Source organism: Eriocheir sinensis, chromosome 24, assembly GCF_024679095.1.
Source record: "Eriocheir sinensis breed Jianghai 21 chromosome 24, ASM2467909v1, whole genome shotgun sequence".
Taxonomy (NCBI): Eukaryota; Metazoa; Arthropoda; class Malacostraca; order Decapoda; family Varunidae; genus Eriocheir; species Eriocheir sinensis.
Genome location: NC_066532.1, coordinates 15,921,712 through 15,936,887, shown reverse-complemented (window position 1 = coordinate 15,936,887; position 15,176 = coordinate 15,921,712). Strand labels below are relative to the sequence as shown.

The 15,176-nt window shown below is 44.7% G+C and overlaps 1 protein-coding gene across 5 annotated transcripts in view; it reads right to left on the bottom strand.

Moving 5' to 3' along the window:
- Positions 1 to 15,176, bottom strand: part of LOC127002914 (anion exchange protein 2-like) — a 39,757-nt gene that overhangs the window by 8,244 nt on the left and 16,337 nt on the right. For 3 of the 5 annotated variants that reach the window (XM_050869226.1, XM_050869227.1, XM_050869228.1), the window contains exons 4-10: positions 14,658 to 14,773; positions 12,432 to 12,580; positions 11,136 to 11,228; positions 7,852 to 7,934; positions 7,490 to 7,522; positions 817 to 859; positions 3 to 166 (exon numbers count right to left, since the gene is read on the bottom strand). In XM_050869226.1, coding sequence (XP_050725183.1) covers positions 3 to 166; positions 817 to 859; positions 7,490 to 7,522; positions 7,852 to 7,934; positions 11,136 to 11,228; positions 12,432 to 12,580; positions 14,658 to 14,773 — 681 coding nt within the window. The remainder of the gene's footprint in view (positions 1 to 2; positions 167 to 816; positions 860 to 7,489; positions 7,523 to 7,851; positions 7,935 to 11,135; positions 11,229 to 12,431; positions 12,581 to 14,657; positions 14,774 to 15,176) is intronic. The other 2 variants (XM_050869229.1, XM_050869230.1) reach the window with 2 other exon arrangements.

Genomic DNA, 15,176 nt, shown 5'->3' with positions numbered 1-15,176 from the left:
ACTGGTCATGACATCCAGGTCGTGCTCGGCAAGGTTCATGGCCTCCTCCTCGGTGGTGGGGGTGGAAGTGGTGGCCAGGAAGGACTGCAGGTTGTGCTCGCTGCCAAGGTGACGCCGCCAGGCTGGGTCCTCGGCTGTGTTATGTCGCCTGTTCTTGTACGAGCGCCTGGACGAAGGGAGACGCTGGTTAGGGCTCGGATTACAGTGTTTATTTGTGTTCTTTGAGATGAGGTAATAATAATAATAATAATAATAATAATAATAATAATAATAATAATAATAATAATAATAATAATAATAATAATAATAGTGCTTTTATTTCAAGCAAAGGCGTATAGAAACAATTAACAACATACAAACTTTAACATATACAGAGAGGGAAATTAAGACGAGGGAAACTAATGCCAATCCTTGTTAACTTAGAGCGAGGAGAGCAATGTTTTTTTTTTTTTATTATAATTATTTTTTACAGCAAAGGAGTCAGTTCAACGGCATAAAAAAAGGAAACAAATATGAAAAAAAAAAAAAAAAAAAAAGCCCGCTGGCCATTTGCTTAGATATCGAAAAAAATAAAAAAATAAATAAATAAATAAATAAATAAAAATAAAAAACTGAGCTACAAAATGACCAAAAAACAACAACAGATAATAATGAATGAAAAAGGAAAAAAAGAGAAAAAAAAAAAGGGAGAGAGAGACAGTAGCGTTTTCCCTTCCGTTAATTCTCGTTAATTCAGATGATAAAACTTAACGTCCATCCCTGACTCTCTGAATACGATGACTCACTCGCGCGACCGTTAGCCGTTACGTGACTCACCTTTTGCGGGTCCGGTGCTCAAGGTCTGGCTGGTCCTCGTCACCTGCGGCACACAACAGCACATTAGGGTCGGCACAGAAAGATGAATCCTCCTCGCTAGATCTGCTATTTGAGAATTGTTACGAATTTTGGGTCCTTGAAGGCTTATCTCAATGCTAAAAGTAGTTTGTGAAGGCTGATATTTCTGCTATTTCCTATTTGAGAACTGTTATGAAATTTTGGGTCCTTGAAGGCTTATCTGAATGCTAAATGGAGTTTGAGAAGGATGATATTTCTGATATTTGAGAACTGTTACGAATTTTGGGTCCTTGAAGGCTTATCTCAATGCTAAAAGTGTTTGTGAAGGATGATATTTCTGCTATTTGAGAACTGTTACGAATTTTGGGTCCTTGAAGGCTTATCTCAATGCTAAAAGTGTTTGTGAAGGCTGATATTTCTGCTATTTGAGAACTGTTACGAATTTTGGGTCCTTGAAGGCTTATCTCAATGCTAAAAGTGTTTGTGAAAGCTGATATTTTTGTTATTTCCTATTTGAGAACTGTTACGAATTTAGGGTCCTTGAAGGCTTATCTCAATGCTAAAAGTGTTTGTGAAGGCTGATATTTTTCCTATTTGAGGACTGTTACAAAATTTGGGTCCTTGAAGGCTTATCTCAATGCTAAAAGTGTTTGTGAAGGCTGATATTTCTGTTATTTGAGAACTGTTATGAATTTTGGGTCCTTGAAGGCTTATCTGAATGCTAAAAGTGTTTGTGAAGGCTGATATTTCTGTTATTTGAGAACTGTTATGAAATTTTGGGTCCTTGAAGGCTTATCTCAATGCTAAAAGTGTTTGTGAAAGCTGATATTTCTGTTATTTGAGAACTGTTATGAATTTTGGGTCCTTGAAGGCTTATCTCAATGCTAAAAGTGTTTGTGAAGGCTGATATTTTTTCTATTTGAGAACTGTTATGGATTTAGGGTCCTTGAAGGCTTATCTCAATGCTAAAAGGGTTTGTGAAGGCTGATATTTCTGTTATTTGAGAACTGTTACGGATTTTGGATCCTTGAAGGCTTATCTCAATGCTAAAAGTGTTTGTGAAGGCTGATATTTTTTCTATTTGAGAACTGTTACGGATTTTGGGTCCTTGAAGGCTTATCTCAATGCTAAAAGTGTTTGTGAAGGCTGATATTTCTGCTATTTGAGAACTGTTATGAATTTTGGGTCCTTGAAGGCTTATCTCAATGCTAAAAGTGTTTGTGAAGGCTGATATTTCTGTTATTTGAGAACTGTTATGAAATTTTGGGTCCTTGAAGGCTTATCTCAATGCTAAAAGTGTTTGTGAAGGCTGATATTTCTGTTATTTGAGAACTGTTATGAATTTTGGGTCCTTGAAGGCTTATCTCAATGCTAAAAGTGTTTGTGAAAGCTGATATTTTTGTTATTTCCTATTTGAGAACTGTTATGAATTTAGGGTCCTTGAAGGCTTATCTCAATGCTAAAAGTGTTTGTGAAGGCTGATATTTCTGTTATTTGAGAACTGTTATGAATTTTGGGTCCTTGAAGGCTTATCTCAATGCTAAAAGTGTTTGTGAAGGCTGATATTTCTGTTATTTGAGAACTGTTATGAATTTTGGGTCCTTGAAGGCTTATCTCAATGCTAAAAGTGTTTGTGAAGGCTGATATTTTTCCTTTTTGAGAACTGTTACAAAATTTGGGTCCTTGAAGGCTTATCTCAATGCTAAAATGAATTTGTGAAAGCTGATATTTATGTTGTCGTAATGTTTGAGGTTGAGAAAGTAGGTAGATCTGTTTATAAGGCTGTTTGTTTTTGTTTTTTTGATAAGTACAACTGGTATAAATCTAAGCTCCTTGAATGCCAGTAACGTAAAGCAAACAGCTACGGTCTCATCTACAAGCTAAATGCGGTGTTTGGACCAACGTTGCCAGGTTGTCGTACTCAGCCGATTATATTTCCCGACTTCCTCGCCCAAACTGTCTTCTGGGCTCCAATAACGAAAGTAATTTATAGTTATCGTTAAGAGAGTTAGATCCTGATGTTTCTTGGCAATAGTTAGGCGTCGGAAACAGGTAAATACTATGCTCTGAGTACGACAATCTGGCAACGGTGGTCTGGAGGGAAGGAGGCATAAGGGATAGCTATTTTTGTTCGAGTTTGTGCTTAGAAAGGTGAAAGAAAACGCTACCAAGGATTTGAGAGCAAGTAAATATGTTATAAGTCTGTTTTCTGTTGATTTTATACCTACAACTGGTCTGAATCTGTGCTCCTTGAATGCCTGTCTTATGCTCAAAACGCTACCAAGGATTTGAGAGCAAGTAAATATGTTATAAGTCTCTGTTTTCTGTTTATTTTATACCCACAACTGGTCTGAATCTGTGCTCCTTGAATGCCTGTCTTATGCTCAAAACGCTACCAAGGATTTGAGAGCAGGTAAATATATTATAAGTCTCTGTTTTCTGTTGATTTTATTGCTACAACTGGTCTGAATCTCTGCTCCTTGAATGCCTGTCTTATGCTCAAAACGCTACCAAGGATTTGAGAGCAGGTAAATATATTATAAGTCTCTGTTTTCTGTTGATTTTATTGCTACAACTGGTCTGAATCTGTGCTCCTTGAATGCCTGTCTTATGCTCAAAACGCTACCAAGGATTTGAGAGCAGGTAAATATGTTATAAGTCTCTGTTTTCTGTTGATTTTATACCCACAACTGGTCTGAATCTCTGCTCCTTGAATCACTTGTCCAATGCCTAAAATACTACCAACGAACCGTGTGAATGCAGAAATTTTTGTTGTATTGTGAAGTTGTAGTATTTAAGTTTATAAGTCTCAGGCTACAAGAGATTGTTTTTGTATGTGTATATCCTTGGAACAGATATCACCAATGTATGTTTGTATCTTAATAATAAAGGAATGCATGAGAAATGTTAATAATGTGCAGCGTAAGTATAAAATGTTGGTATATATATATGCTATGACTGGAGGTGATGTGTGGGGTGTGAATGTAGTGTTTGGTTAGTGTGTGTTGTGGATATTTGCCAGATATTTTAACGATTGTATTTGTATTTAATAAGTTATGAGGCTAATTTGGCTTTTCATTCCACTTCTGGGACGGAGTTAGTCAGAAGTGTTGGGTTTTCACAGTTGAGTCAACATATTAGAAACTTGGTCGTAGAGTGATAAAAAAATTAAGAAAACCAACTATATAGCATTTATTAATAATTACGTGACTAGTTTGGCTTTTGAATTCACTTTTTGGGGTGGAAATAGTCAGAAGTATTGGATTTTCAGAGTTAATGGTGCGGAAATAGTCAGAAGTATTGGATTTTCAGAGTTAATGGGGCGGAAATAGTCAGAAGTATTGGGTTTTCAGAGTTAATGGGGCGGAAATAGTCAGAAGTATTGGGTTTTCAGAGTTAATGGGGTGGAAATAGTCAGAAGTATTGGGTTTTCAGAGTTAATGGGGTGGAAATAGTCAGAAGTATTGGGTTTTCAGAGTTAATGGATGGGGTGGAAATAGTCAGAAGTATTGGATTTTCAGAGTTAATGGGGTGGAAATAGTCAGAAGTATTGGGTTTTCAGAGTTAATGGGGTGGAAATAGTCAGAAGTATTGGATTTTCAGAGTTAAGTCAACACATTAGACTCGGTCGTAAAAATAATGATACAATAAAAAAATCAAGAAAACTGACAAACCACGCCTCGGAAAACAAATAAAAAATGACAAGAATTAAGTCGGCATATTACAAACTCGGTCATAAAAAGTTGTACAATAAACAATCCACGGAACCAACTAACGGCTCCTTGAAAAATGGGTCAAAAGGCACAAATCAGCCACATTAGAATTGATGAAGACTTATACCATGCTTCAAAAATCCGGCCACTATCTCGTCACCATGTAAGGTGTGCTCCGAATCGTGTTATCATACATATTCGGACATTTTAAGATTCCTGTGTTATATGAATGTGTTAAGTTGTGTTAATGTACATTTTTCAACACCTCAAGATTCCTGTGTTATGTGAGTGTGTTAAGTTTTGTTAATGTACATTTTTCAACACCTCATGAATCCTGAGTTATGTGAATGTGTTGTGTTAATGACATATTCGAACACCTCAAGATTCCTGTGTTATGTGAATCTGTTGTGTTACTGTACATATTCGAACACCTCAAGATTCCTGTGTGTTGCGAGTTGTGTTGTGAGTGTGTCAGGGGGTTGCACGTCTGTTCCTTGAGACCAATCTGTTTAAGTCCCCCAATAAATAGTCTCAACACGAGGTTAGTCAACAAAGAAAACAGTGCGCAGACACAAACCACGAACAAAAAAAAGAAACAATAATCAATTAGCAAAAAACGAAAAAAAACTAAAAATCCTTGGACATTATCAATTAGCAAAAATAAAAAAAAATAGTTGGGCATATCCAGTTAGCAAAAAAAATCCATTGATGTTTGAGGCGTTCGTAGGAGAAAGGAGCGCAAGGGATGGAGATTTTTTTCCTAGACAGCACTGGGAAAGGGAAAACAAGGTACAAGTTACAAGGGAAAATCGACCTTCAGTAAACTAACTACAAGCTCTCTTATCCCCTGCAATTCATACCTTGCTCTTCGTGTGATATATCTCTCTATCTGTATCCTCGCGGCAGAAGTGTCTCCATCTCTCCCTGTTCTGGCCCTCCCTCTCTGCACACTCAATCCTGCTGTTCCCAACTCTCCCTCTCTGCACACTCAATCCTGCTGCTCCCAACTCTCCCTCTCTGCACACTCAATCCTGCTGCTCCCAACTCTCCCTCTCTGCACACTCAATCCTGCTGCTCCCAACTCTCCCTCTCTGCACACTCAATCCTGCTTCTCCCAACTCTCCCTCTCTGCACACTCAATCCTGCTGCTCCCAACTCTCCCTCTCTACACACTCAATCCTGCTGCTCCCAACTCTCCCTCTCTACACACTCAATCCTGCTGCTCCCAACTCTCCCTCTCTACACACTCAATCCTGCTGATCCCAACTCTCACTCTCTGCACACTCAATCCTGCTGCTCCCAACTCTCCTCTCTACACACTCAATCCTGCTTCTCCCAACTCTCCCTCTCTGCACACTCAATCCTGCTGCTCCCAACTCTCCCTCTCTGCACACTCAATCCTGCTTCTCCCAACTCTCCCTCTCTGCACACTCAATCCTGCTGCTCCCAACTCTCCCTCTCTGCACACTCAATCCTGCTTCTCCAAACTCTCCCGCTCTGCACACTCACTCCTGCTGCTCCCAACTCTCCCTCTCTCCACACTCAATCCTGCTGCTCCCAACTCTCCCTCTCTACACACTCAATCCTGCTGCTCCCAACTCTCCCTCACAACACACTCAATCCTGCTGCTCCCAACTCTCCCTCTCTGCACACTCAATCCTGCTGCTCCCAACTCTCCTCTCTGCACACTCAATCCTGCTGCTCCCAACTCTCCTCTCTACACACTCAATCCTGCTGCTCCCAACTCCCTCTCTACACACTCAATCCTGCTGCTCCCAACTCTCCCTCTCTACACACTCAATCCTGCTGCTCCCAACTCTCCCTCTCTACACACTCAATCCTGCTGCTCCCAACTCTCCATCTCTACACAATCAATCATGCTGCTCCCAACTCTCACTCTCTACACACTCAATCCTGCTGCTCCCAACTCTCCCTCTCTGCACACTCAATCCTGCTGCTCCCAACTCTCCCTCTCTGCACACTCAATCCTGCTGCTCCCAACTCTCCCTCTCTGCACACTCAATCCTGCTCCCAACTCTCCTCTCTGCACACTCAATCCTGCTGCTCCCAACTCTCCTCTCTGCACACTCAATCCTGCTGCTCCCAACTCTCCCTCTCTGCACACTCAATCCTGCTGCTCCCAACTCTCCCTCTCTGCACACTCAATACTGCTGCTCCCAACTCTCCTCTCTGCACACTCAATCCTGCTGCTCCCAACTCTCCTCTCTGCACACTCAATCCTGCTGCTCCCAACTCTCCTCTCTGCACACTCAATCCTGCTGCTCCCAACTCTCTCTGCACACTCAATCCTGCTGCTCCCAACTCTCTCTGCACACTCAATCCTGCTGCTCCCAACTCTCCTCTCTGCACACTCAATCCTGCTGCTCCCAACTCTCCTCTCTGCACACTCAATCCTGCTGTTCAACTCCCTCTCTGCACACTCAATCCTGCTTCTCCCAACTCTCCTCTGCACACTCAATCCTGCTGCTCCAACTCTCCCTCTCTGCACACAACTGCTCCCAACTCCCTCTCTACACACTCAATCCTGCTGCTCCCAACTCTCCCTCTCAGCACACTCAATCCTGCTGCTCCCAACTCTCCCTCTCTGCATACTCAATCCTGCTGCTCCCAACTCTCCCTCTCTGCACACTCAATCCTGCTGCTCCCAACTCTCCCTCTCTGCACACTCAATCCTGCTGCTCCCAACTCTCCCTCTCTGCACACTCAATCCTGCTGCTCCCAACTCTCCCTCTCTGCACACTCAATCCTGCGATACATAACCTTCCTTTCCCAGCGCAAACCATGGCAAAACTACACCCTTGCACCCGCTCACCTCCCGAACGCCGCATCCTCAAGTTAGCCAAAAAAATATGAGAACGTACTTCGCTAGCTAAAGAAACGTTCTCGGCCACACCAAACCACAGCCTCCCGACATGTCATACCTGAGTACCTTTTGTATATCACAGTGATCACGTCTGTCCAATCCCCAAACGAGAGAAGAGAGAGAATAGCCTCAGTTATACATACCATGGCACCAACACAAGCCACTCCCTTAACACAAGTGGCTCGCGTCGGGGATAACATCATACTGTCAGGCCTATAGATCATTGTGGAGCAGGGAATACTTCATGAATATCCGGTTTAAATGGGGATAAAAACGAGGGATGGGAGGGAGGGAAATGGATGGGATGGGACACATATACAGACATCACAACATAGGCTAAGGAAGGGGATTGGGGGAAGGACGCAGGGTTAAGGATCACTGGTTTAGGATTAGGTTACCCTCCCCCAACTGCATGCATACCAACGTCAAACTGCACCCTCGTCTTCTTTCGACCTGAGTCATCAATGTCGGGGACCTCATGCTCGGCGCCGCGAATTATGGACCTGGAACGAAGGGGGAAAAGCCTTAGACAATTGCATTCGTAAAGAGGATTAAGGATTGAGGAGCAGAGGAAGGGTTTACGAGGCCTGTGTGAGAGGTGTTCTTTTGTATGGAGCAGAAACACAGGCACTGACGAACAGACTGATGGATGTTCTGTGCAGCTGTGATCGCAGGATGCTGAGATACATGGCAGGACTGAGGTGGCAGGATGGAAGGTCAAGCAGTGAAGTGGCGGAGATGTGTGGGATTGAGGACCTTGCTGTTAAATTGAGGCAGAGAAGATTGAGATGGTTTGGACATGTGAAAAGGGCCGAGGGGGCGTGTTAAATGAGGTGGAGGGATTGAGAGTTGAGGGAGGGCAGCAAGGACCTTTCTGTTATATTGAGGCAGAGAAGATTGAGATGGTTTGGACGTGTGAAAAGGGCCGAGGGGGCGTGTTAAATGAGGTGGGGGAGTTGAGGGTTGAGGGATGACAGCGAGGACCTTTCTGTTCAATTGAGGCAGAGAAGATTGAGATGGTTTGGACATGTGAAAAGGGCAGAGGGGGGCGTGTTAAATGAGGTGGAGGGAGTTGAGAGTTGAGGGAGGGCAGCGAGGACCTTGCTGTTAAATTGAGGCAGAGAAGATTGAGATGGTTTGGACACGCGAAAAGGGCCGAGGGGGCGTGTTAAATGAGGTGGGGGGAGTTGAGGGTTGAGGGACGGTAGCGAGGACCTTTCTGTTAAATTGAGGCAGAGAAGATTGAGATGGTTTGGACATGTGAAAAGGGCCGAGGGGGCGTGTTAAATGAGGTGGAGGGAGTTGAGAGTTGAGGGAGGGCAGCGAGGACCTTTCTGTTAAATTGAGGCAGAGAAGATTGAGATGGTTTGGACACACGAAAAGGGCCGAGGGGGCGTGTTAAATGAGGTGGAGGGAGTTGAGAGTTGAGGGAGGGCAGCGAGGAACTTTCTGTTATATTGAGGCAGAGAAGATTGAGATGGTTTGGACGTGTGAAAAGGGCAGAGGGGGCGTGTTAAATGAGGTGGAGGGGTTGAGAGTTGAGGGAGGGCAGCAAGGACCTTTCTGTTAAATTGAGGCAGAGAAGATTGAGATGGTTTGGACGTGTGAAAAGGGCAGAGGGGGCGTGTTAAATGAGGTGGAGGGGTTGAGAGTTGAGGGAGGGCAGCGAGGAACTTTCTGTTATATTGAGGCAGAGAAGATTGAGATGGTTTGGACGTGTGAAAAGGGCAGAGGGGGCGTGTTAAATGAGGTGGAGGGGTTGAGAGTTGAGGGAGGGCAGCAAGGACCTTTCTGTTAAATTGAGGCAGAGAAGATTGAGATGGTTTGGACACACGAAAAGGGCCGAGGGGGCGTGTTAAATGAGGTGGAGGGGGTTGAGGGTTGAGGGAGGGCAGCAAGGACCTTTCTGTTAAATTGAGGCAGAGAAGATTGAGATGGTTTGGACACGCGAAAAGGGCCGAGGGGGCGTGTTAAATGAGGTGGAGGGGTTGAGAGTTGAGGGAGGGCAGCGAGGACCTTTCTGTTATATTGAGGCAGAGAAGATTGAGATGGTTTGGACATGTGAAAAGGGCAGAGGGGGGCGTGTTAAATGAGGTGGAGGGGTTGAGAGTTGAGGGAGGGCAGCAAGGACCTTTCTGTTAAATTGAGGCAGAGAAGATTGAGATGGTTTGGACGTGTGAAAAGGGCCGAGGGGGCGTGTTAAATGAGGTGGAGGGAGTTGAGGGTTGAGGGAGGGCAGCGAGGACCTTTCTGTTAAATTGAGGCAGAGAAGATTGAGATGGTTTGGACGTGTGAAAAGGGCCGAGGGGGCGTGTTAAATGAGGTGGAGGGGTTGAGAGTTGAGGAATGGTGGATGGTGGGAAGGCCTAAGAAAAAGTGGAGCAGATGTGTGATGGGGGACATGAATATATTGGGATTAGAGGAATATATGGCACAAGATCGACAGATGTGGAGGAGAGTCATAACCTGTCCAACCCAACCTTGAATGGGAAATACAGACGTTAAACAACAATGATGATGATGATGATGAAACACACATATGGTTTAAGTGTTTGGTATTGCCCTAAACTGTTTGTGCCTTCTAATTTTCTGATCATCATTGTGGATTTCGAGAAGTGTTTACTCATTGCAAGTGTTGTCTGTAGTATGAGTTCTATGATACACAAACTATATATATATGCAAAGAAATATTTTAGCTAGCTGTAACTCAATATTCAGACTATCCAAAAAAGGAGGGGAGGGAGCGGGGCGGCAGATATGGGGAAGGAAGGAAGGGTAAGAGGGAAATGGATGGGGAGGGGAGGGAGCAGGGCGACAGATATGGGGAAGGAAGGAAGGGTATGAGGGAAATGGATGGGGAGGGAGGAGCGGCAGATATGGGGAAGGAAGGGTAAGAGGAAATGGATGGGGAGGGAGGGAGCGAAGGCGGCAGATATGGGGAAGGAAGGGTATGAGGGAAATGGATGGGGAGGGGAGGGAGCGGGGCGGCAGATATGGGGAAGGAAGGGTATGAGGGAAATGGATGGGGAGGGAAGGGAGCTGGGCGGCAGATATGGGAGGAAGGAAGAGGGAAATGGATGGGGAGGGAGGAGGGAAGGCAGATATGGGGAAGGAAGGGTATGAGGGAAATGGATGGGGAGGGGAGGGAGCAGGGCGACAGATATGGGGAAGGAAGGAAGGGTAAGAGGGAAATGGATGGGGAGGGAAGGGAGCAGGGCGACAGATATGGGGAAGGAAGGAAGGGTAAGAGGGAAATGGATGGGGAGGGGAGGGAGCAGGGCAACAGATATGGGGAAGGAAGGGTATGAGGGAAATGGATGGGGAGGGAAGGGAGAGAGGGGAAAACAGGGATGGGAGGGGATGGAAGGGGTAGAGGGAGACAGGGGTGTGAGGGAAGGGCATTGGAGACATAGATAGACTTAAAAAAATATTACCGTGTTATAAATTGAAAACACTTCCATGAAAATACCTCCACTTTCTGATACATTTCCCAGCATGTATCAAGACACCTCTCCACTCGAAATTGACCTCTCTTTTGGCCCGGCCCCTCTTTACTTTCGTCTCTTATGGGAGTGGTGAGCAGCGGCCCTTTTTCTTCTCTACACTCTTTTTGTTGCCCTTGAGCTGTCTCCGTTATAAAAAAAAAATAAATAAATAAAAGAAAACATTACCACAGTCTTCATGTCTTCCAGGAGGCTACTCACTTAGGCTTGGCATCATCGGCCAGCAGCGGAGACTGTTCCTCGACGTCGGAGTCAGCGGTGGAGTCCTTGCGAGGCTCACTGCGCGACACACTCCTGCAAGGGACGGTGCGGCTTAGGGTTGTATTATAAAACACTTCGTCGCCCAAGAACACATATCTGACAAGGCTTTCATAGGAGTTGTGTGCATTTCCAGTAGTAGTTTTATGACCCTGGTGGTAGTGTGACCCTTCTTCTGTACCATGAACTTAAGAAACACATATTTGACAAGGCTTTCATAGGAGTTTTGGGCATTTCCAGGAGTAGTTTTATGACCCTGGTGGTAGTGTGACCCTTCTTCTGTACCATGAACTTAAGAAACACATATTTGACAAGGCTTTCATAGGAGTTTTGGGCATTTCCAGGAGTAGTTTTATGACCCTGGTGGTAGTGTGACCCTTCTTCTGTACTGTGAACTTAAGAAACACATATTTGACAAGGCTTTCATAGGAGTTGTGTGCATTTCCAGGAGTAGTTTTATGACCCTGGTGGTAGTGAGACCCTTCTCCTGTACCATGAACTTAAGAAACACATATTTGACAAGGCTTTCATAGGAGTTTTGGGCATTTCCAGGAGTAGTTTTATGACCCTGGTGGTAGTGTGACCCTTCTTCTGTACCATGAACTTAAGAAACACATATTTGACAAGGCTTTCGTAGGAGTTGTGTACATTTCCAGGAGTAGTTTTATGACCCTGGTGGTAGTGTGACCCTTCTTCTGTACCATGAACTTAAGAAACACATATCTGACAAGGCTTTCATAGGAGTTGTGTGCATTTCCAGTAGTAGTTTTATGACCCTGGTGGTAGTGTGACCCTTCTTCTGTACCCTGAACTTAAGAAACACATATTTGACAAGGCTTTCATAGGAGTTGTGGGCATTTCCAGGAGTAGTTTTATGACCCTGGTGGTAGTGTGACCCTTCTCCTGTACCATGAACGTGAAGAAACACTCATTAGAACCCGACTATCCTCCTCTTTGACCTTCAGAAATTGATGATGTGAGAAGTGAAAATGTCTTATCATACCGACGTTAGAAGTGTGGGAGATAAAAAATAAATATGGATTCGGTGTTAAAAAGAAATAGATGTTTGATGTTGAGAAAAATTCTACTACTGGGTATTTTATCGAAACTTAACAAATATGAACTTGCAATGGGCCTTTATTTTATTTTATTTATTTATTTTTCTATTTTTTTTGCCGTTGAGTCTTACAAAAAAAATAATAAAAGGGAGACAGAACAAAAAAAAAAAGAGGAACTCACTTTTCCAGCCACTCATCGTCCAACTCCTGGTCGCCGATTTCAAAGATGACGGCGCCATCCTTCCCCTTCTTGGGCTTCTCCTCCTGCTTGACCTTCACAGCCTTCTCCTCCTCCTTCTTGGTGTCCTTATGCTCCCTCTCTTCTTTGTCCTGCAACGCCAAACATCTCAGACACACGACAAGGTTCTACGGTAATAAAAATCGTATACGGGCAACTCTCGATTTACGCGAGTTTGGTTTACACGTTTTCTAAATAACCCGGGGTCCAAAATCCAAATAAATGTTTAATTTACACATTTTTTCACGTATATGCGATATTTTAAGGAGTGGCCACCAGATGTCTCACGCAACTGGACTCACACGGCGCCGCGGCCACACAGCTGGGCTCAGGTCTTCCCGCGCGCCACTTGAACAACAATACAGTACCCACGTTGCCAGGCTACTCGACAACAACAACACCCTCGCTGCTGTGCTATCACGGGGGGAAGGGCAGCCAGAGGGGGAGCCACGAGAGGGAGAGGAGTCAGAGTGATACAGTAGGCAATGAAGGTACAAATCTACCTCTTGTTTGATTTACATTGTTTTTGATTTACGCGACCTCTTCAAGGACACAATATCCGCGTAAATCGAGAGTTCCCTGTACTAATAAAACTATCCTGTAGGTTTTTTAGGATTTCAATGTCTATGTCTCCTCTTCCTTATTGGTTGGCGTACTTCTGCAACACCAAACATCGCCACATGAACACAAGGGTCTATGGCAAAGTGTCTGGTGTCCGAGAGTTGTTGCAAAGTGAAAATCTAAGCCAGTTCTCTATATTTGACATGGTGGGTTTGTGGTCCAGGTTCTTAACCCATTAACTGTGGATTTCCTACAAGAAGACATCACCAAGCTACGGGGGTGGAGCAAAAAGTGGCTGCTACAATTCAATGAGGAAAAATGTAAATTGGGAGGGGATATCCAGCACACCAATACAACTTGGGAAACACTCCACTATCCACCACAGAGGCAGAGAAAGACCTGGGAGTGTATGTTACCAGGCTACCAGTGAAGGGATATCCAGCACACCAATACCACATGGGAAACACTCCACTATCCACCACAGAGGCAGAGAAAGACCTGGGAGTGTATGTTACCAGGCTACCAGTGAAGGGATATCCAGCACACCAATACCACATGGGAAACACTCCACTATCCACCACAGAGGCAGAGAGAGACCAGGAGTGTATGTTACCAGGCTACCAGTGAAGGGATATCCAGCATACCATTACCACATGGGAAACACTCCACTATCCACCACAGAGGCAGAGAAAGACCGGAGTGTATGTTACCAGGCTACCAGTGAAGGGATATCCAGCATACCAATACCACATGGGAAACACTCCACTATCCACCACAGAGGCAGAGAAAGACCTGGGAGTGTATGTTACCAAGCTACCAGTGAAGGGATATCCAGCACACCAATACCACATGGGAAACACTCCACTATCCACCACAGAGGCAGAGAAAGACCTGGGAGTGTATGTTACCAGGCTACCAGTGAAGGGATATCCAGCATACCAATACTACATGGGAAACACTCCACTATCCACCACAGAGGCAGAGAAAGACCTGGGAGTGTATGTTACCAGGCTACCAGTGAAGGGATATCCAGCATATCAATACCACATGGGAAACACTCCACTATCCACCACAGAGGCAGAGAAAGACCTGGGAGTGTATGTTACCAGGCTACCAGTGAATGGATATCCAGCATACCAATACCACATGGGAAACACTCCACTATCCACCACAGAGGCAGAGAAAGACCTGGGAGTGTATGTTACCAGGCTACCAGTGAAGGGATATCCAGCATACCAATACCACATGGGAAACACTCCACTATCCACCACAGAGGCAGAGAAAGACCTGGGAGTGTATGTTACCAGGCTACCAGTGAAGGGATATCCAGCATACCAATACCACATGGGAAACACTCCACTATCCACCACAGAGGCAGAGAAAGACCTGGGAGTGTATGTTACCAGGCTACCAGTGAAGGGATATCCAGCACACCAATACAACTTGGGAAACACTCCACTATCCGCCACAGAGGCAGAGAAAGACCTGGGAGTGTATGTTACCAGGCTACCAGTGAAGGCGAAATCCATGCCAATCGCAGCGGACAGGTTAAGCTCATCAACACAAACGAGATCATACTAAGTGGTGAGTGCCGAGTGGGAAGCTTACCGAAGACTGAGACTCGGAGGTGCGGTGAGTTCTGCGGCTGCCTCGGCGACTGCCCTGCCTGTACCCTTGGGGCTTGAGGGGGTGGTGGACATGGGGGAAGGTGTCGCTGCGATGAACTGCGGAAAAACGACGGAGTTAGACAGAGGGGAAGACGGATGGTTAGACTCACTCGCTACACGAACAACTCCCTTCGGCTGGACTTACGGGAAATAGGAAATGCGTTACGGAAGGTGGAACGTAAATGTAAATAAAAAATAAACTAGAGGAAGGATATTTTTAAACTTATTGAAAACTCCGATGATCGTCTGCAAAGTTTGGGGGTTTCAAAATGTTGCTGTTTATTTTTTACTTAATCTACAGAGTTGCCCAAAAATTCCGACACCATAAGGATTACAAATTGATTAGAAGTCTTATGGGCCACCCTGTATTGACTCCTACCTATGGTCTATTCCTTCTATTTCATTCTACAAGGTTTGGGGATAGAACGAGAACAATTAAAAATGTCACTAATCTATTTTC